This window comes from Podarcis vaucheri (genome assembly GCF_965113315.1).
Source record: "Podarcis vaucheri genome assembly, chromosome: 4".
NCBI classification, from domain to species: Eukaryota; Metazoa; Chordata; class Lepidosauria; order Squamata; family Lacertidae; genus Podarcis; species Podarcis vaucheri.
The window spans coordinates 29,405,231-29,427,433 of record NC_138762.1 but is presented as its reverse complement, the minus strand read 5'-3'; the positions used below and the strand labels follow the sequence as shown (position 1 = coordinate 29,427,433).

Below are 22,203 nucleotides of genomic sequence, written 5' to 3'. Positions count from 1 at the left end.
ACATGAGACCTATATAGTTTAGGGTCTTAATAATGAAGAGCAGGTAAGAAATCTAAAATTAAACAAACAAGACTGAACATATAATCCTTCTATTAGCGATATATTGTTTCTTCCTTCCTTTTTGCCAAAGGCTAACTTGACAATGCAGATTGGTCACTATTACATAATATGGCTGTTACTTAACATTACATAAAAACATCACTGAGCACTTGCTAAACCGGAAGTGAGATTGTTAACAAGAGAGCCTGCTGACATTACACATCATCACCTGTCCTGTTCTGCAATTCTATTTGTAATCTTTAAAATTACACTGAACGAAAAAGAAGAAAGGAATATTTTAAACAAACATGTTTCCTCCTCCTCCCTTATAATTTGGGTGAGTAGCAGCATATATAGCAGTGTGTGAACAATTATTTTACCAAAGTGCTTCTCAGCCACTTTGGCTAGAAGACTGCACCTCAGTTAAACTGACAGATTTTGTGTGGTTTTAATTCAGTTCAGCTGAAGTCTGGGGATAAAAAACTTCAACTGAACTGAATGAATGACATTTCTCTTTGATGTTTGCAGGTTTCCATGTTACTTTCTCCATAGAACAAAACTTCAAACTCCTAGAGCATTGTGGGTTTAAAGGGGAAGCATGGAGAGACTCGGAAAGCCAAACAGGTTTTTTCTGACACAGGCTGGAGGAAACCCACCAATCCATCATGTGATTGACAGGAGGGCAACCACACCCACCTGTGAAATTTGGCTCTAAAGGGCTATCCTGCCACATGGAGCCCTGAGGGTTCGCACCCCTATCTTATGTGGAAAGACTTGAGTCTCAAGGTTACGGAAGTTAGGCGCATGGATAAATTAGCCAACCAGCTTCTATTATCCTTGTTCAGAACTCGCACTAATCTGTATTGGGTAGGGCTGAAATAGGGCAAGTTTTTAATGTTTAATGTTTTATTATATTTTTGTATATGCTGGAAGCTGCCCAGGGTGGCTGGGGCACCCCAGTCAGATGGGTGGGGAACTAATAAAAAAATTATTATTAATTACTTTTATTAGGGCAGGGCTGATGCCCTCATTGAGCTTCTCTGGATTATCTGAATGGCTGTTTCCAGAAACAGGATGCTGGACTAAATACCCTAAATTTAATGCAGGAGGATTCTTCTGATGTTAAATTGCCTGGCAAGTAAAATGACCTTCAAGTCACCCAGAGGGTACCTGTTTTCCTTTCTAGTCTCGAGGGGTTCTTACTCTCCCTAAATTTAGGACAGTAGAAATAGCATGTGGTACTGTACTATTTCAGGATGTGTGTGGAAAGAAACCACATAATTCAATGCTCTCTTGTGTTTCAATAGCGTTCTGCCCACAGAAAGATGCCATGTCAGTAGTAAGAATTCTAATCTAGCCATCTAAGTCCAAGACTTCCATGTGCCAAGAGTTATTAAATCAGAGGGAACATTCAAATATTTAATCCTTCACCTGTTTACTGAAGTAGGGTAATGATTCTATGATTCTATAATACCATGAGGATTATAATCAAGATTTTCCTAGGCATATAGATTGTATCTTAGGGCCATCATAACTTCTGTGGCTTGGAATCACACCACAGCATCATTGGTTGCTGCCTAACCAAGCTCCCTTGGTATACAGTGGTACCTCGGGTTACATACGCTTCAGGTTACATACGCTTCAGGTTACAGACTCCGCGAACCCAGAAATAGTGCTTCAGGTTAAGAACTTTGCTTCAAGATGAGAAGAGAAATCATGCTCCGGCGGCGCAGCAGCAGGTCCTATTAGCTAAAGTGGTGCTTCAGGTTAAGAACAGTTTCAGGTTAAGAACGGACCTCCGAAACGAATTAAGTACTTAACCTGAGGTACCACTGTATTTTAGGAGTGTAGGACGGGAGAGATGTTAGGATTGGTGCAGATGCCCAGGCAAATGGGTGACCATATCCTGGGCTTTTATTAGTAAAGATGGCACACATTGTATTTGGAAAAGCTGAAAACCTTCAGATCTTTTTAATCTCTATAGTTTTAGATATGCATTTCTGATAATAGAGTCCTTCTGATATTTAGCATGCGTTAACAATGCAACTTTCCAAATTCTCAGTCCGATGCTTACATGCTAAAGTGGGGATGCTTTCAAAATGCAGGCTCTCTCTTCTTCTTCTTTTTTTGAGGGCCCTATTTACTGCAGGAACTGCCCACAGTTGAGGCTACCTACAGATAAGATAAGATAGGCAGATAAGATAAGATAGGCAGGGCCAGGTGGGGGACCAGAGTAAGATAGTCACCAGCATATGGCGATTAGAGAGGAATGCATGTGTGTAGGATGAGCATCTGTCCCCTTAAAAACAGCTGCCTGGACAAGCCTGTGGAATAGCTAGAGGTGTTTCATGTTCTGTAAATGATACAGAATGGCAGTATTGAAAATAAATAAATAAAGCCCTTAATCATTCCTATCAAAGCCTGTAGATTTTAAAGGCCTCTACAGTGGTACCTCGGTTTACGAACTTAATCCGTTCCGGAAGTCCGTTCTTAAACTGAAACCATTCTTAAACCAAGGCGCGCTTTCCCTAATGAGGCCTCCCGCCGCTGGTGCCCTTCCACCATTCAGATTCAATTGCTAGACCAAGGTAAAGTTCTCAAACCGGGACACTAGTTCTGGTTTTGCGGAGTTCATAAACTGAATAGTTCATAAACAGGGCTGTTCTTAAAGCGAGGTACCACTGTAGAGGCCTTTAAAATCTACAGGCTTTGTCAAAGGTTCAGCAAAGGGGTCAGAAGTTTCATTCTAGCAGGAACTGCTCCATTGTAGGGCAAGGAGCGGACTGTAAACTGCCCTGTGATTCTCAGATGAATGGTGGTATATACATTGTAATAATAATAATAATAATAATAATAATAATAATAATAATATCATACCCCTCAACTGCCCTGATAAATCTGAGCCATTCCATATTTCCCACAAGAGCCCACAAGAGTACAGTGGCCATTTTGGCTGCCTCGATTTTGTATCACGATCTTGAACCCCAAAGTACTTTTTCCGGGGCTACAATTTCGTGCAGGTTGTGAGACTCATGCGAGCCTGGAAGATGGCATCCCTGGTTTTCATCGAGACATGTTGGAAGGCATGTGATATGTAAAATCTAAAACGTAAATTGAATTTTGGAAACTTAAATACTAAAACCTCAGAGTTGGAGATATTGGGGAGAATGAAACTCTCCCTGTTAGGGAGAATTTCAGCCATTAAAATGAACTTACTCCCTAGGTTACTGTTTTTATTCCAATCAATTCCAATTGTAAATAATTCAAGATGCTTCAAAGAATGGAAAAAAAGATATCTCTAAGTTTATCAAGCAGGGAGAAAAGCCAAGAATTAAATACAAAATTATGATAGGTGCAAAAGAAAAAGGAGGCTTTGCCCTGCCATATCAGCAATTGTTTTATGAAGCAGCTTGTTTGTTTTGGTTAAAAGAATGGATCATCCCCACTAATCCCCTTGGCTCACTATCCACTATTCCACCATGCAGCACAAAATCTCCAGATAAAAACCTGGCAAGCCAAAGGCCTATATCGCCTAGCAGAATTCTACAAAAACAACAAACCCATATCAACACAAGAAATACAAAACAAACTAGGGGACAACCAAATACCCTTGCGACCACACCATCAGCTACATGCCTTCTTAAATAATCCAGTAGTAAAATCAACAGCCATTAGGCCCTTGACCACCTCTCAAAACCTTCTCCTAACAACAACGGGACATAGCAAGGGGATGGTATCCACAATATACAAAACACTGCTCCAAAGCCCCACAAATCCCCTTGAGGCAATCAAAAAACAATTGGAGGATAACATAGGCTATGAAATTAACCCTACCCAATGGACTAGAACATGGTCTAAACCTCCCTTTAAATCCATATCAGCAAAAAGAAAATAACTCACTCTGAAACTCACCTCCAGATGATATCTAACACCACAGAAACTGGTGCTAATACGTCCAGGAACCTTACCAAAATGCTGGAGAGGCTGCACCTCCACAGGCACATACCTCCAGATATGGTGGGAATGCCCCAAAACCCAACTCTTCTGGACAACAGTCAAACAAGAAATAAGCAACCGTCATACAAGAAATAAGCAAAATAACTAAACAGGTACTAGAAGTCACCCCAGAACTGGCCCTACTGAACATCTTCCAAGATAACAGTGCGCCCCCCCCCCCACACACTATAAAGAGCTCATAATCCAAGGCTTGATTTAAAATTTGGCTGGCATGCATGCCTTTGATATGGGAAGGTTCTTAGGAACAATCTGTATAGAGTCTGGGAGAAATATAAAAATCCGATGGAAAGAAGCGGCAAGCTAAAGGCCTATACAGTGGTGCCCTGCAAGACGAATGCCTCGCAAGACGGAAAACCCGCTAGACGAAAGGGTTTTCCGTTTTTCAGCTGCTTCACAAGACGATTTTCCCTATGGGCTTGCTTTGCAAGACGAAAACGTCTTGCGAGTGTTCCACTTCCCCCCTGCTTCCCCCTTTTTCTAAGCCACTAAGCCGCTAATAGCCTTTTAGCCGCTAATCCGCTAAGCCTTTAATAGCCGCTAAGCCTTTAATAGTCGCTAAACCGCTAATAGCGCTAATCCGCTAATAGGATTGCTTCGCAAGACGAAAAAACCGCCAGACAAAGAGACTCGTGGAACGGATTAATTTCGTTTTGCGAGGCACCACTGTATTGCTTAGCAGAATTCTACAAAAACAACAAACCCATATCAACACAAGAAATACAAAACAAACTAGGGGACAACCAAATATCCTGGCGACCACACCATCAGCTACATTTTATGGCTATCTTCTGTTATGGCTATCTTCTGTTATGGCTATCTTCTATTGAAGCAATTACAATTAAGAGAGTTAATACAGATAGACAATGGGCAGCTTACAGGGAACTGCTGGAGTTTACAGGAGGAGACCAAAACTGAAACCAATGGAAAACTTAAGGAGCCAAGTTACGGATTGGCTACAATATCAGCAGATACATAATATGTTTAAATTAGATAAAACTAATGGGTTTTTTTGGACCAAAGCTCACAATTCGACAAAGAACTTTTACAAAATAAGAATAAACTTCTGTCTAAAATGTATAATTTTTAATTAGAATGGGAAACAAAATATGAGCTTGTTAAAGTTTCAGTGACACACTGGGCAATAGATATAGGATTTCAACCTCTGGGGAAAACTTTGGAAAAGTTATTTTACTTCCATTTTGAGCAATTCCCACTTCTCCAAGAGCCCCCTCCACCCCACCTCACATTGTTCAGGACAGCCCCCATCCCTCCAGTGAGGCTTTTCAGGAGGCTGCATAAGGGAGGAATGGAACAGGAAAAATTCCTTCTGGAAATTTTCCTAAGTTAACTTCCCTTAGGAACTAAGTCCTTGTATCTGACAGAGGGCAAAGTGTCTTCCTGCCATTTCCAAAAACATATTCAAGAGTGGGCATAATATTATGGTGGAATTTTATTGGGGACCATGAAGAGATAATAATAAAAAATGATATAAAAGGTAAAGGGTAAAGGGACCCCTGACCATTAGGTCCAGTTGCGGATGACTCTGGGGTTGCGGCGCTCATCTCGCTTTATTGGCCGAGGGAGCCGGCGTACAGCTTCTGGGTCATGTGGCCAGCATGACTAAGCCGCTTCTGGCGAACTAGAGCAGCGCACAGAAACGCCGTTTACCTTCCCGTTTACCTATTTATCTACTTGCACTTTGACATGCTTTCGAACTGCTAGGTTGGCAAAAGCTAGGAATCAGCAACGGGAACTCACCCCGTCGCAGGGATTCAAACCGCCGACCTTCTGATCGGCAAGCCCTAAGTTCTGTAGTTTAACCCACAGCGCTACCCTTTTAAATTCAGCTATCAAATGAAACACAACTTATAGCACAATCCTATGAATGTCTACTGGGAAGTATGGCCTACCCTGTTCAATGGGGCTTACTGCCATGGATTGTGGCCTTAACTGGGTTTTGGCAGAAGATAAACTGCAGCGGCACAGAAACAGTGCTGTGTGTGATGAACGCAGGGGAGAATGGGAAACGATGCCTTCTTACATTCCTAGATGCAACAAGAGGAAGTGAGGATAGGCCCTGAGTCAGGAGGCACAACCCCAGTTCCACCGCCCTTCCATGTATGTTCATTTCTACCCAGAATGGAAGCCTGGGCAGGACAATACGGTTGAAGTAATAGGCATAGAGGAGAAGGTGAAGCTGGGGCGGGAGAGGGGGAGAAAGAAAGCAAACAGACATATCTTTTACAAGAAAGGAAGAAAAATGCATTTAGAAACAGAACTGTACTTAGAATGTGGCAGATTGTCAGCACTGCCCTTAAGACAAGCTGATTCAGGGGTTAGGAAGTTTTAGAGAAATGGGGCACACCCAAATCAGCTCACCTGAAGTACTGTAAGAGTAAGGGTGAGGACTGTTTGTCATACTTAAGTTTAGCCCAGTATTTAAAGGAGTCTCTGTGTTAGGAAACATAGGAAATGAGATCTCCGTATATCTCAGTAATTTAAGCCAGAAGTGTCAAATTGCTAGAAATGTTAGAGTTTCTTATCAGGCCTTTTTGCGGTTTTCAAAATATTATTTGTCCCTTATTCAGTGTCTTCTAAAGATCACGCTGACATCAGCTTAAAACACCAGGGGGTGGCTTTATTTTAATAAGCCTGACAGAGATGTCATAGCTTGCCACTTAAACACATGATTTTGTGAAATAAATTCATTTTGTTTCAAATTTAATAGAGGAAACGTATTTCATTAATTGACCGGGGCGGGGGGGGGGAGATCCACAAAAAAATAAATAATTCTTAACAGTGTTTTGGAGCCTCCTGATTAAAAATCCCAGCTTTCTTTCTACACAATGCATTGCATACTTCAACTAGTCAAAAATCACTTATGTCTTAAGTCCCTTATTATTTTAAACTAATATTATTACTCACGTTGCCTTTGTTAATTTAAACCCACTGTTGGCATGCTTAGATACTTCATCCACTTGAAGGTTAAACGAAATCATTTACTGCAAACATTTTTTAGCTTCACTGCAGAGCAGGAATTTAAAGAATGCATTTGTGTTAATTTGTGAATAAGTAAGAAGTCCAGACTTGATAGAAGAACAACTTACACTTCAAAAAAGACACTGCAACAATTAAAAAACTAGAATCTGGATGTTCTTGCTCAGGCACAAACAACAGAGCACCCTGAACTCTTTTTTAAGCTTTACATGCGAAAGACATAGTATATGAAGCCAAAATTCTATTTTTCATTTTCAAAATAATGAGGGGAACCTACTTATGCTATTATAGTGTGTTATCATATTTGCTAATGTTACACATTTTTGGACCTGCAGCAGACTAGTATTTTGTTTAAAGGTTATTTAACTTCATAATTTCCTCAAACACAAAGAAACATATTAGGAATGAGCAGCAGTAATTTGCTGACATGTCCTACCTGGAAAGATAGAAGGTCTTTTCTTAGGGCGTCTTGGATGGATCGGTTCTAAGTTCCTAATATTTCTTTGATGCCTTCCTTTATTGTTATTTCCTAGGAGGAGTTCTGTTGGTAGACTACTCCGTCTTGCCTTATAATCATTTCGGTATGAATTCAGTTTACACTCAGTCCTAGAGTGCAGGTTATTGTCATCAATTGCCATTATAGTACAGATGTTTCTGAAGCTGCCCCAAGTGTAAAAGCAAAAGAGTGCAAACAGATAAGAGAGCTGAGCTTCAAATGGGTCAGATCTGTTTTACTAATAGAAAACAGTCACCAACCATTTTTGATGTTCTCATGCTTAGCCCAGCACTTGTTTGGTAAGTTTAGCAAGTGGATAGGCGTGGGCAAAAACAGGTGTAGAATTACTACAAAGTCCCTCCTTTCAAAAGTCAAACAGCCCAGGGGAGGAGGTATAGCAAAATCATTAAAGCTAACAAAGGCTTATAGACAACTGGAAAGTTTTACTAAAGGTGAACTCATCAAGTCCTCTGCACAGAGTGAAAACATGGTTTAAACGGACTACTACTGTAATTCCTGTTTCAGACAGTGTTTCTCACTTCACTTCACTAATAGTCCACAAACAGACAGAGCAAAGAAAATGTTACATTCTGAAATTAAATAACATTTCAATAATCTGTAGAAGAAAACTATGTGAGACACTATAAAGTTTGTTTATAATGTGCTGTTGCTTATTTCGAGATGAGGCTTGTGCAAAAAATATCGACACTTTTAACTGTTACAACATAACTGAGCAAGTGCATTTGTAGATGCAGAAATAAGAGAACTGTAACAGAAAGCAACTATGCGACACTGAGACAGGAGTGCATTTTAACAATCTTGTTACTTAGGCTGCCATCCTATACAGTATATACTTACTTGGGAAAAAGCCCCCAGAACTCATTGAGATTACACTGTTAGTTGCTTAAAAATATCTAGGGGCTGCAAAGATACAAGGTTATGCTATTTAAATCCAAACTATGAACAGTATTGCATCCCCTTTATGTATCATCCCCTTTATGTATCAGACTTTCGTGCCCAACTTCTGGTGTCACGTGGGTTTTATTTTCACATCCACATTAACACACTTTATTCAGATGTAAAAATGAAGGCTGGAATGATCTTACAATTTATCTCCTAAGCAAAATTAAACCACGTAAGCCTTATTAATATGAAGAACAGTTAGATGTTGTAGACTGTAGTTTAAATTAAATACATGCATAGAAAAATATACAGTACTACATTTTAAAATGCAAGGCATTTATTGAAAGCATAAGCTTCTCATTTCTGTTACTGGATCAGTCTCCAACATCAGGTTCTTCATCTGCAAAGGCATTGTGGCGAACAGAATCAAGATCTTATATTTGCATATAAAAGCTTGCCTGCAATGCTACAGTGCTTTAAGCCCAATTTCAAGTAAATTTAATATTCATTTTATATGCATGTACTGCAGTAGGCAGGGAATTCATGTAGCCCCTACATTACAGAACTTAAAATAACACAGTTAACAGGCTGCATTGTTCAAAAGCTCAATAAAATGTACGGGTTCTGTTTCCCCATTTTGTTAGTCATTTCTTCACCTGCCTTCCTGCATAGTCAACAAACTCTCAAGATGCCCTTAGGCAAGATCTTGTGTCAGTTAACCGAAGCACAGATGGTAAGTTTCAACAAGCTTTATCGGCACAGCTAAAACTTGTATGACAACTACTGCAGAGCTCTGTAACCCTGCCTATGCCTGGGCAATTTCCCTTTCTTCCCACTTCCTGTCCTTCCTGTCCAGCTTCTGCCTATCAAACTACACCTTCCAGCAGGCACTGCTTCAAAGCCAAGGGTCGCCTACCTTTTTTGGACTAGTACAGTGGTACCTTGGGTTACATATGCTTCAGGTTACATATGCTTCAGGTTACAGACTCCGCAAACCCAGAAATAGTGCTTCAGGTTAAGAACTTTGCTTCAGGATGAGAACAGAAATCGTGTTCCGGCGGTGCGGCAGCAGCGGGAGGCCCCATTAGCTAAAGTGGTGCTTCAGGTTAAGAAGTTTCAGGTTAAGAACAGACCTCCGGAACAAATTAAGTACTTAACCTGAGGTACCACTGTACTGTATATAGATTTCAGTCAGTTGTCGGCCAGTATAGACTCTACCCAACCAAAAAACTACTCATTACACTTAAACACACACACAATGAAATTCCACTTGTCTTTAGGACACAAAGGTAGTCAAGACTTTGGGTTTGCTTTTAAATCTGGCATTTCTCATTTGGGCTTCATTGGAGCTGTTTGCAAGTGAAAACTGGCATTTCAACCTATGCTTTGAGATATGTTTCCACATGACTGCAGATTATTTTTCATCACAAGCATTGCTACAGTATGCCCATAGAACAGAAAGTAGATTTCCAAAATAATAATTGTTTTTTATTTTATTTATTAAATTTATATTCCAGCCTTCCTCCCAAAGGAGCCCATAAACATAACTGCACCTTCAACCTCTCTAGAATTTTTTTTTCCAAAATCAAAAACTAGCACTAAAATTGATAATTTACACTACATCCCTTTACTCCCCCCATATATTTGAACTGGGGCTGGGGGCTTTTAGAACCCCTCTAGACATCCTTTACATGGTGCATTAATGATGGCTGATGCTTACAGTGCTTTTGGGTCAATCTTACAATCCCGATGATTTATGCTAATGACATTTAATTTCACCCAGTATGTCTAAATCTCTGCCCAACACATACTTATAAATAATTCAGAATATCTTGAAGAGGGTCCTCTGGGATCTTATGTCCTATATACAATAGAAATACATAACAAGAGTGTGAATATGTGCAAGGACTGGTTTCTCTGTTATTATATAATTTATTTATTTATTTATTTATTTATTGCATTTATCCCAACCTTGCATTCCTCATATTGGAATTGTATCGAGCAAAATCCAAAACAAAACATTATTATAAGTATGAATGTTCTCTATACAGTACTCTGAGATCTAATATCACACAGCTTGTGTCTATCTTTTGTTTCTTTATTATTTTTCAAAAAATTAAATGAAGAGTGCATCAGAATTTCCTGATTTTATCACATATGCAAATAGTCAGCATGTAGTTTCCCATGATTCTAACAAATGTACTGTGCAAGATTATATAAATCTTATATTGTATGGCCTGAACTAACACTGATGAAGCATCTTTTTAAAAAATAAAATCATTTCGCTTCATCACCATCAGTTTATTATCAACATTATTACTGATTCATTGCCATACTTCACTTGGCATTTCCATACTAGGGCCTCTTTCCTCATTTTTTTTTTCCTGTGAAGAGATTAGACCATCTGTCCTACTGCTAAGAAAAAAAAATACCAATTCATCATTTACAGGTTGGGAAATGGAAAATCCAGTTGTTTCATTAATGGATTCTTAGATACTAGTTAGTGTGCCAATAGAATACCTAATGCAATAATAATAATAATAATAATAATTAAGGGACATGTGGTCTCATCTTAGCAGTATCTGATCACAATATAATAAAGTATTACCCTCCATAAAATCTTTAATAACATTCAGACTTGGTTTTCTGAGATTGAAATAGCACCTAGTGTCTTCATTCTATTACTTTGTTCATTATACCTGTAGGTAGTGAACAGATATAAGCTTGGATTTAGTTTTCACTTACATATTTGAACCACACATGATACTGACCGGCTAACATAATTCTACTGATGCTCTTACAACTCTGTCAAAAGAAAAAGAAAAAAGAAGTAAGCCACCAGTTCAAGTTTTGCAGATTTTTACCCCCCCCCCCCGCGCAATACTAACTCAAAAGTTTTACAGCAATCCTGATGAGTTGGATCCACACTCAGCATTGACTACAGTAGATCCAGTGGCTGAAATCCAATGTCACAGCCATGGACACAACAGGACTTCCCCTTTCTCTCCTGTCCCCCACAGCCCACCTGGCTGTCTGCTCTTAAAGATCCTCCATCCCTACAGAGCAGATTTTAGGATCTGTAGGATTTTGCAGGGGAAAGCAAAGGATGGTAACTCCTGTTTGTCTAAGCAGAAGTCCACTGTGTAGATTGAACACTGTAACTGAATGGCGCCTATTGAAATCAATGACACTTAATTCAGTCATGATTAATTTAAGTTCCAATGACTCAAATAGACCTGCTCTAAACACAATGAAGTATTGACCCAATGCTACGTTTAAATTTCACCTTATCTTCACAATAGGTCTGTGAGTTTTGAGTTAATTATTTTCATCTAGTCTAGCACCCTGTTCTCACAGTCGCCAACTCAATGCTTGTGGGAATGTAGCTTCCCTCCTGCCCCTTCCAGCAACTGGTATTCAGAAGCATAGTGCTTCTGCCAGTGGAGGCTGAACATGGGCTTCAGGGTTAGTAGTCATGGACTGTCTTTTCCTTTATGAATTTTCCCTGTCATCCTTCAAAGCCATCCAAGTTGGTGGCCATCACTACTTGTGGAAGTGAATTCCATGTGTGCTTTCTTTTGCCGGTCCTGAATCTTTCAACATTCAGTTTCACTGGATTCAAACAAGTTCCAGTATTATGAGACAGAGAAAAATCCTTTTCTCTCTTCCAGTCTCTCCAACGCCATGCATGACCCTTCTGTCATGCCACCTTTTACTTGCCCTTTCTTTAAGCTAAAAACCCAAGACTGTAACCTTTCCTAATTAGGGGAGCTTCTCCATCCCCTCAATCATTTTCGCTGCCCGTTCCTGAACCTTTCCCAACTCTACAATATCTTTTTTGAGGCGAGGTGACTAAAACTGTACACAATATTCCAGATGTGGCCCCACCATACATTCTATAATGGTGGCTTTCTTTTCAATCCCTTTCTTAATGGTCCCCAAGACAGAATAATAATAATAATAATTTTTTATTATTTATACCTCGCCCATCTGGCTGAGTTTCCCCAGCCACTCTGGGCAGCTCCCAATCGAGTGTTAAAAACAATACAGCATTAAATATTAAAAACTTCCCTAAACAGGGCTGCCTTCAGATGACTTTTAAAAATAAGATAGCTGCTTATTTCCTTGACATCTGTTGGGAGGGTGTTCCACAGGGCGGGCGCCACTACCAAGAAGGCCCTCTGTCTGGTTCCCTGTAACCTCACTTCTCACAATGCGGGAACCGCCAGAAGGCCCTCGGTGCTGGATCTCAGTGTCCGGGCTGAACGATGGAATTCATCTCTTTAACAGCTGCTGTACACTGGATCAACTTCTTCACCAAATTAGCCGAGGTCTCATTGTTGTTCAGGTAGCACCAGTTCAGATCTGATAATAAATAATAGTAATAGTAATAATATATATTATTTATACCCCGCCCATATGACTGGGTTTCCCCAGCTGCGACATCAGGCAGTTGTTAAGTCTACAATCCTGCCCACCCATTAATGTTGTTTGGCCTACCTAAATAAATAAATGCCTACCATTTTTTCATCTCCGCCAAGCTAAGAAGTTGGCTCCTTACCTCTCTCGCCCTGACCTAGCCACTGTGATCCATGCGACGGTCACCTCCAGACTGGATTATTGTAACTCGCTCTACGTGGGGCTGCCCTTGAGACTGACCCAGAAACTCCAGCGGGTGCAGAATGCCGCGGCGAGACTCCTTACGGGGTCTTCGCTGCGAGATCATATCCATCTGGTGCTGTACCAGCTGCATTGGCTCCCGGTGGAGTACAGGATCAGGTTTAAGGTGCTGGTTTTAACCTTTAAAGCCCTATACGGCCTAGGACCCTCGTACCTACAGGACCGCCTCTCCTGGTATGTCCCACAGAGAAATTTACGGTCTGCAAATAAAAACACCCTAAAGATCCCAGGCCTCAGAGAGGTTAGGCTGGCCTCAACTAGAGCCAGGGCTTTCTCGGCCGCGGCTCCAATCTGGTGGAACGCTCTGTCACAAAAGACTAGGGCCCTGCAGGACCTGACATCCTTCCGCAGGGCCTGCAAGACAGAGCTGTTCCACCAGGCCTTTTGTCAGGGCGCAGCCTGACCCCTCCCTCTGGCAATCTGCACAAAAATTTGCTTGATGGTTGCCATCAATTTGATTTTAATTTGATTTAATTAATTTTATAATGAATGTTTTAGAAGGTTGAACTATTTTGATTGTTGTTAGCCGCCCTGAGCCCAGCTTCGGCTGGGGAGGGCGGGATATAAATAAAATTTATTATTATTATTATTATTATTATTATTATTATTATTATTATTACTGAGAAGGCCCTCTGCCTGGTTCCCCGTAACTTCACTTCCCGCAGATATGAAATAAAAAAAATTAAAAATATATTTTCCCCCAGCTTACATAACTTTACTGGCCACTCACTCAGTGGGAAAGGTCTTTTTGGAGCTCTTCACAGTCCCTTTTACTTTTAACCACCCTGAACAATTTAGTATCATCAATAAACTTGCCTACCTCCGTGCTCACCCCTCTTACTCTAGATCAGGATTTCCCAAACTTGGGTCTCTAGCTGTTTTTGGACTACAGTTCCCATCACTGGTCCTGCTAGCTAGGGATGGTGGGAGTTGTAGACCAAAAACAGCTGGTGATCCAAGTTTGGAGAAACCCTGCTCTAGATTATTTATGAGAAAGTTTAAAAAAGCACAGCTCCCAATACTGATCATTGAGAGTCTCCACTTACTAAATCCCTTCATTGGAAGAACTGTCCAATGTATCATTGCATAATGTAGTACTGTACATATGTGCTGATCTGATCAGTTGGTTGTGACAGCAACAGAAACACAATGGAAACTCTGGAGTCAGGGGTTCTTGTATATACAACAGAATAAGCATAAACAAATTAAACACTAAACTTGCTGGAACTGCTCCTTGCTTAGTTCCTTGAAGCTGTCAGCACATGTAGCGTCCTCATTTAGCAAGCATTCCATGATTTGACAGGCAGTTTCCAAATAGGCTATGTTCCAACTGGCAGAGGAGTGCGGTTCACTTCCAGATCTACTCCCTCACTGAACAAAAATATACCATTCTTTTTAAAGTTGTATTTTGCATTGTTTCACAAGCTGTTGTTAATAATCATATTCATTTAGGGAAACCATGGATTTAATTAAGAGGAGGGGGAGACCTTTATAACTTGTTATGTTGTTTGTCAGGCTTCACTAGTTGCTGACAGGTCTACCCAGAAACATAGCATGCAACTGTAAAAGCTAATGTAGCGTGAAGCATTTAGTGAAATGCCATATTTTAAACAATACAAATGAATTATATATACTGTAATAAAAGGTACAGATATTATCTATCATTGCAATGAGTAGTTTAGTCCTATATAAATCCCAGAATAGGCTTTATGTAGATTCCTCTACGGTAACTTCATAATCGAGTGACTGGCCACAGTTGCATGTAACGATAAACCATGGCTAGTTTAAACAAACCATGGTCTGACATTGTCTTGAGATTGCCCCACGGGAAGGGAGATTGTTACATGAGATTACAATTTTTGACTTGCTAATGAGTGCACCCCGTTCAAATAAAGTGAACTATGATGCTTCAAAACCCTCACAGCTGATAAAAACTTCACAAATGAAGATCTATAAATGAAACAAATGTTTATAAGTGCACTGATACCTGCCTTGAAAAACTCCTCAGTCATGAGTCACTTAAACATCGCAGTGTTGAGGTGCCAAAAGCATGGCCATTAATACAAAGTTCCTAGTTAAAGTATGTCCAAAATGTCATTTAACTTACATGGTCTACACATTAAGGAATACTAAGTATTCACTTCATATTCATACAGCGTATTATACAGACCAAAGCAACAAGATGTGATCCAATAATGAACATAGCAGGAAAGTCAAACCTAGCTCTTGTTCACTTCAAATCTTGATGAACGTGTTTTTCCCCCTTCTCATCTTGAACAAATGAAGCTTGGTGTGACGTTACATGGTCTGACCAGGTTTATTTTCCTATTTTATTTACATTGCAGAGCCTTTTATTACGTTGCCAATCCAGTTTGGAGAATTATACTATAGGTTTAGGAATTTATAACCCATTACTAATCAGTAAGAAATCTATTCCTATTTTTCACATTATCTTTCCATATCACAGGACCTTGCATCTAAATTACTCTGAAAATATAACGTAAAAGCAGTTAATATTTGCTTAAGAATATGTAGATATTCAGAGGCTCTGTGTGTGGCTTCCTGGAATCTGCCCCTTCCCCCGCATAATGTGTTTTAAGAACATGTTAGGCAAAGGAGTGAAAAATAGGAAATACTGTAGGCATCTCTGGCACAAAGCAAAACAGAAAGCCATAGAATGGAACCATGAAACCCAATAATTCTGGAAGAGATCAAAATGAGCGTAAAGTCATGGAATTCATTTCTAGGGGGGTTGTTCAGTTCTACTGGTACCATTCAAGAAACCTGTGGCACTACCCATTCGCTTGCCAAATATTTTAAGCTCAGAAGCAGTAAATTGATTCCAGGGGAATGCTTGATGAACAAAAAGTGACTTGTACTTCATAGCTGTCAAGTCCCTTATTTGAAGGGACAGTCCCTTATTCCAGCGCCATGTCCCGCTGCTGTCCCTTATTGATGGATGTCCCTTAAATGATGTCCCTTAAATTTCAAAGGAAGCAGCTCCTCTCCCTCCCTCCCTGCCGGCCAGGGAGGAGGGAGGCTCCAACTGTGTTGCTTGGCTGTGTTGCTCACCCAATAAGAAATCTTAGAACGACTGGGGGGTGGAGCTTGCATGCCTTGTGCTGATCAAATTGGCTGCGTTCCCTGGGGACTCGCCTTTGCTCAGCGCTTCCCAGCGGAGAGGTGATGGTGGTTTTCCTTGAGGCTTTGTTTGGCTGCTGGCTGGGCTTTCTGCCTTTGGCTCAGAGGGGCTCAGAAGTTGAACATACCTGTGCTGAGTGCTCGGATCGGAATCAGATAGATACGTTATCGACGGCCCACTCACCCTTGCCGGCGAAGAGGTCTGTCTGGAGCGGGAGCACATGGTGGGGGAAAAGGAAAGGAGATCTCGTGGGAGGGGGGGAGGCTGCGTGTGTGTGGCTAGTTAATGCAAGCTGAGGGGGATTTTGAATGCTGGATGTCATTTTGTTGCACGTGCTGCTGCAAACTTTGCAGTGCAAAGCCAGGCCAGGGAGCCATCTTAAGTTGAGGCTGCATAGGCCTTGTGGTACATGTGATTCAGATTCTATTCAGTTGAACCTCTGGTTACAAAGTTGGTTGGACAGTGTTCTCGAAGCTACCAGCATGAGTTTGACCAGACTGCAGGAGGACAAGAAGACTGGAGTGCTTGGAACAGGTGAGGCTGCAGGTCCCTTATTTTGGCTGCTGGTCCCTTATTTTCAAATCTGTAAGTTGACAGCTATGGTACTTAGTGCATTTACATACATACAGAGGGAATTAGAAGTGTCTGCAAAGCCTGGTGTTTCTGGAAGCACCATGCATCATGGCAGCTCTTGCAAAGCCTTTGCAAGCACAGCGATCAGCTGGTTATCAGCATCTGCAAAGCCGTGTGGGCTTTGCAGCTTGATTTCAAACTGTGTGAGAAAGGGGAAATGTCACACGCGACATCAGGCAGTTGTTAAGTCTACAATCCTGCCCACCCATTAATGTTGTTTGGCCTACCTAAATAAATAAATGCCTACCTAAATAAATCAATAAAATCTGTTTTGGATATTAGCTAGTTCAGGCTTCACCAACCTGATGCCCTCCAAATGTTATAGACTACAACTCCCATGAGCCCCAGTCAGGAAGGCCCAATGGTCAGGATTGATGTGAGTTGTGGTCCAAAACATCTGGAGGGCACCAGGCTAGTGAAAGCTGTCAAAAGAACACATAATGGAAATCAGGGGGTACACCCCCAGCCCACACCAGACAAGATACTGGTAAATCCAAACATAATTTGCTTTAGAACAAATGTTTTTTTCTATAGACTGTAGCACTAGAATGACAACTACTTAGGCGTAGTACCACACACACTCCTCTCTCCATAAACACCTGATGGTTATATCATGCTCTATAATGTCCTCATACAGCATTTCAAGCTCCTGTGTAAATTTTCAGATCACCAAAAAATGCACTTGGATAGAAATCTTAGGACAGTACCAAGTAAGAATGCATGTCTTTTTAAACCAGAAAGCTTATTATGTGTCAGATGTGAAAAAATATGGCAATGCAAATTATACAATAAACCAGTCGTATGTTTAAATTGCAAAAACAAACATCATAAATCCACAACAAGGAGTTTAAGTCTTACCTTGCCTTGATCAGCACATTCAGTGTCTCTTTAATCAGATTAATGGTGGGATATGCTTGTCATAAACACGGGTGAGATAGTTTTGTAGAAGAGGCAGAGCCAAGTTAATTGCCTGTGATATGGATGTTGCCTTGCTTGCTTCCTAGAGACGAAAGGTATTGTTTTGCATTTGTGAACCATCTGTATCACCTAGGGAAAATAACAGTACTGTATGCATGAACTTAGGTCATCCACACTACTGTATAATATATTACTGCCACTTCTCAAAGCTAGTCATCATTTAGCTTTAACGAACACACACGCTTTACCAATAAATCCCTATAATTGTCTGTGAGTATTCTAAACACAGATTATGGTTTACAACAAAACCACTGCATACAAAGTAACCAATGTTATATTAGTTGCTTAGTTCTATAGCACTTCATAGTTTGTAAACAATGGTTACCTTTTCTTGTGGAGCAAAAACATTGTCCATAAATTTCATCAGCATCTTTCTAAATGGCACTGTAGCACTATTTTTTTTATTAGACCGCACGGAGGCATTTCACAGGGTCCATTGCCATTAGCAATAGCAAACGTCACTCTCTTCCATTTGATGTAAATAATAGATAAGGTACTTGACTGCCTGTGTTCAGTTTGATCAGATATCAAAATTATATCCCAAGGGTCAAAAAGTATCCATTCCTCCCAGAACACAAATAGATGGCATGAGAACGAGTAGCCAGCTGTCCAACAATTCCTTTTAGCTCCTTCCTTTCTACCTCCTTTCCTAGACCCCATCACACTTTAAGGGCGGGGAGAAAATTTTAACACCTAGTGCAAAGCCTACATGCCACAATTAGTGTAAGAATGCTAGAAAAAGAAAAGGGCATTGTGGCAACTCCTCCCCACTTACACACATATAACACTTTATAAAGATGGCTTCCCACTTGTCTTTATTATGCTACAAGAAACTAGTGCTTCCCCCCCCCCAGCTGAAGCACACAGGAGTCCAGCATTCCTCCACCCACTTCTTGACTTTACATACTTCCAAGAAACCCAAAACAAACATTTTCAAGTCAATATGGAAGCTGGCCAGCATATGTGATTCTACACTTTTTTCAGATCTATGACTCCACCTAGCTGCTCTTGGTCAAGCTACGGGGCAGGAACCATTCATATTTCCTTTTCTTCAATCCGCCTCCCGTGTAGCAGCAGCGGAGGGCTTTAAGCTCTACCGTTGCAAGCACATGAGTTTGCGCAAAGGCCCTTCCAAAATGCCCTAGCCATCCTCTTGAATCTAAGAGAATGAGGGCAGCACGGGCAACCTCCAAACCAGCTAGGGAGACAGCTTGCTGCTGTTTTTAGCACCTCCATGGATGGTGAATGCGACTGTTGTCAAACCGGCATCTGTTCATTCAGGGCTGTCCCGAGTCACCCGGCAACTTACTGTAACAACTTCATGTTGAGTTCCAGCACCTACTTTTCTTGGAAAAAAAGTACTGCAATAAACTAATGGACAACAAAAGACAAGAGAAAAGGAAAAGGAAAACAAAAAAGGCCCTAGCCAGGTCCTGGGGCTGAAGACTGCATAGAATTTGTATTTAATGCCCTTATTTATTTCCAACTAATCTCAATGTGTGTGTTGATTATGCTGTTTGGTGATGAGGAAGGGCTACTCTGTTTATTCTCAGAGGCACCTCCTATAATGTTAATGACATGAAATAGGCTTTAAAAATTATGCATAGTATAAAGTGAATTTTTATTATAAGAGTGGCTGGGGAAACCCAGCCAGATGGGTGGGGTATAAATAATAAAGTTATTAATAATACTAGCACTTAAATTGATTCAGGACAGATAAAAGAAGACTTCTTGCCACAATGCAAACTATGTATGGAGTTTACTGCATGGAAAAGTGGTAACTAATGACCAGAAACTGCCCATTTACTCCATCACAAAGTAAAAGCTATGGTAGATATATATATAAAAATTGATGTATCAGAAGGAAATGTGTTTGAGTTGAAGGTCAGGTTAAAAAGTATTATGGATATATTCTCTTTTGCATTTAATTTAATGTATCTGAGATTCTAATGTTATAGTTATTCCCTTTATCTATCAAGTCTCTGTCTGCCTTTCTCTCTCTCACACACACACACACACACACACACACACACACACCAAAAATTAACTTAAGTAAAATAAGCCCCTTCCCTTTAAAACATCTGTAAAGGAAAGGGTAGATTTTATCAAGAAAGAAAATGGCATGGGTGATCAGGGTTACTCCCAATGCAGTATTCACAATTAAAAGAATTAAATAAATATGTGATTTTCAATAGCTTGGCTATGTTAAGTTTGATAGCATTACTCTGGCACCATCTTCTGGCCCTTTGCAGTAGAGTTTTGACTGGTTTGCATAAAGCTAAAATTTTAGGCAGAGTTTAGTGCCTATTGAAATAAATGATCTTAGGAGGCTCTACTGCTGCTTGGTGCCAATGATGGCTGGTGCCACTAAAAGATCACAGGGGTGTGGCCAATGAGAGATCACGGGGACATGGGCACGTTCTGCTTTTCTCCATATTCTCCTCTCTTGGAAAGATACTGTGGGCACTCAAGCATTGCTATTTTGCAGATACTTAACTAAACTGCAAAAGTCTTACTGCCGTTCAGAAGAGGTTCCTGCTCCCACAACCACTTCTCTGCTGGGACAAAAGTTTTCCACCTGTTCTGGCTCTCATCCTTATCCTCCTCCTTTGCAGAGAAACAGTGAATACTTAACCACAGTTTTACTAATACTTAGTACCCAAGTGTCTATTTTGGTTCTGAAGGGATTCTTGCTGTCGCAACGTCTACTGTAGATTCATGCCACTATAACTATACATCACTCGTAGTTAAACCTCACTATTGCCAGTTGTCTAGTATTTTCTTTTAAACTTTTAGGAGATATGAATGTTGACCTTATAGCAGAAATGAGACAGTTCCACCATACACAATGATTGAATGTCTAAGAGTGAAAGATACCAGTGTATCCAGAACCTTGCCCTTCGGTGTCTTTTGTCTGTAATGAGATACTGTGCTCATAGTTTTATTTTTCACATTTATCAAGTGCTCTCGACATTAGCCTGGGCTCTTTTTGCAGTTTAATTCAGAAACAACAGAAACTGGTATGTGAATGGAACAATGGACTAGAAGCTACATGTTTGCCAAACAGCTCTTGACCTGCACTATCTAAAAGAAATACACAATCCAGTTTACAATGCCTATTCAAAATGAAGCCCCTGCAAGATCAATGGGGCCTACTCCCAGGTAAGTGTGCACACTTAACATCGTATTTTGCCTCCACTATCAGTTAGAATTCAGCATTTTCACTCACTTCCACTTCACTGTCTCCCTTTATTCTCTCTCAGCATCAAGACAATGCACCAGATGGCTATTTTCACAAGACTCCTGCTACCTTCTCCCATTGCCCATTGCTAAATACAGCTCGTACCACCTTCCAAAAGCCAGACTACATTCATCAGATTCAGCCTCAAACTACCATCTGGCGCAATCACACAGAGACTGCTGGAGCCTATTCAGTTTTAATATGTCAGAACATTCTCTTGAAGAATGCGCAATAATAAATCATGAACCCCTCAGATCATCACCAGGGGCCTCCATTTTTTTATCCATGTTAATCATTCCATGTTGAAGCAATTTCTGTTCCCAGAGGACATTGAGCAGCATTCACAAGCTAACACACAGCCCGCGATACCATCTCACCCTTCTTCCAGGGACCTCAGGGCAGTGTACATGCTGCAGGACCATTTTATCCAAAAAATGAACTATTCTACACCTGAGATAGCTCAGTCGGTAAAGCATGAGACTCTTAATCTCTGGGTCATGGGTGAAAGATTCCTGTACTGAGGGGTTTGGATGAGATGACTCTTGTGGTCCCTTGTGAACCACTCTTCTGAAATTTCTCTTCATGACAACCCAACCAAGTAGAGTTGAGAACTAGTGACTTGCCAAGGCCATTCAATGAGCTTCAATAGCTGAGTGGGAATTTGAACTTGGGTTTTCCTGGTTCAAGACCAGTGGAGGCAGGTCTGTTAGGACAAATGAGGTACCACCCCACCAACATCAGTCTGACTACAGTCAGCCCTCATCCGCTGGCCTTCTTATAGGCAGTTCAGGAGCATCACTAGCTGTCATATCACCACCACCACCCCAAACTTTAGTCTTAGTGCTGCCCTTGTAGAATTCTGCAGCGAGGAGGATGGAGGCGGAACTAGAATTGGCGGAACTAGAACTAGCTCAGGCTACACCTGCTGTTGGTCACCCTGTATTCAGCCCTACTGGTCCTAATAGGCACCAGATTAGGGTTGCTATATGTCCGGAATTTCCCAGACATAGCTGGCAATTGGCCATCGGAAACAGTGACCGGGCAGAAACCGCTGAAATGTCAGGGAAAATCCAGACG

The 22,203-nt window shown here is 40.8% G+C and overlaps 1 protein-coding gene and 1 long non-coding RNA gene across 6 annotated transcripts in view; one reads left to right on the top strand and one right to left on the bottom strand.

Annotated features, from left to right (window-relative positions):
- The window catches only part of FRY (FRY microtubule binding protein), a 183,338-nt gene that overhangs the window by 148,390 nt on the left and 12,745 nt on the right, over window positions 1-22,203 (bottom strand). The window contains exon 2 of one of the 5 annotated variants that reach the window (XM_082220220.1): window positions 17,766-17,954. The exons of 3 other annotated variants lie outside the window; for them this stretch is intronic. Coding sequence is in view for 1 of the 2 variants with exons in the window: in XM_082220216.1 (XP_082076342.1) it covers window positions 7,490-7,691 (202 nt within the window). In the remaining variant the exon portion in view is untranslated. Of the gene's footprint in view, window positions 1-7,489; window positions 7,826-17,765; window positions 17,955-22,203 lie in introns of those variants that run through there. One more of the 5 variants, XM_082220216.1, reaches the window with a different exon arrangement.
- On the top strand, window positions 165-21,387 carry LOC309531060. Its single transcript, XR_014219040.1, has 3 exons — window positions 165-376; window positions 20,881-21,047; window positions 21,149-21,387. It is a non-coding gene; the product is annotated as an uncharacterized lncRNA (long non-coding RNA).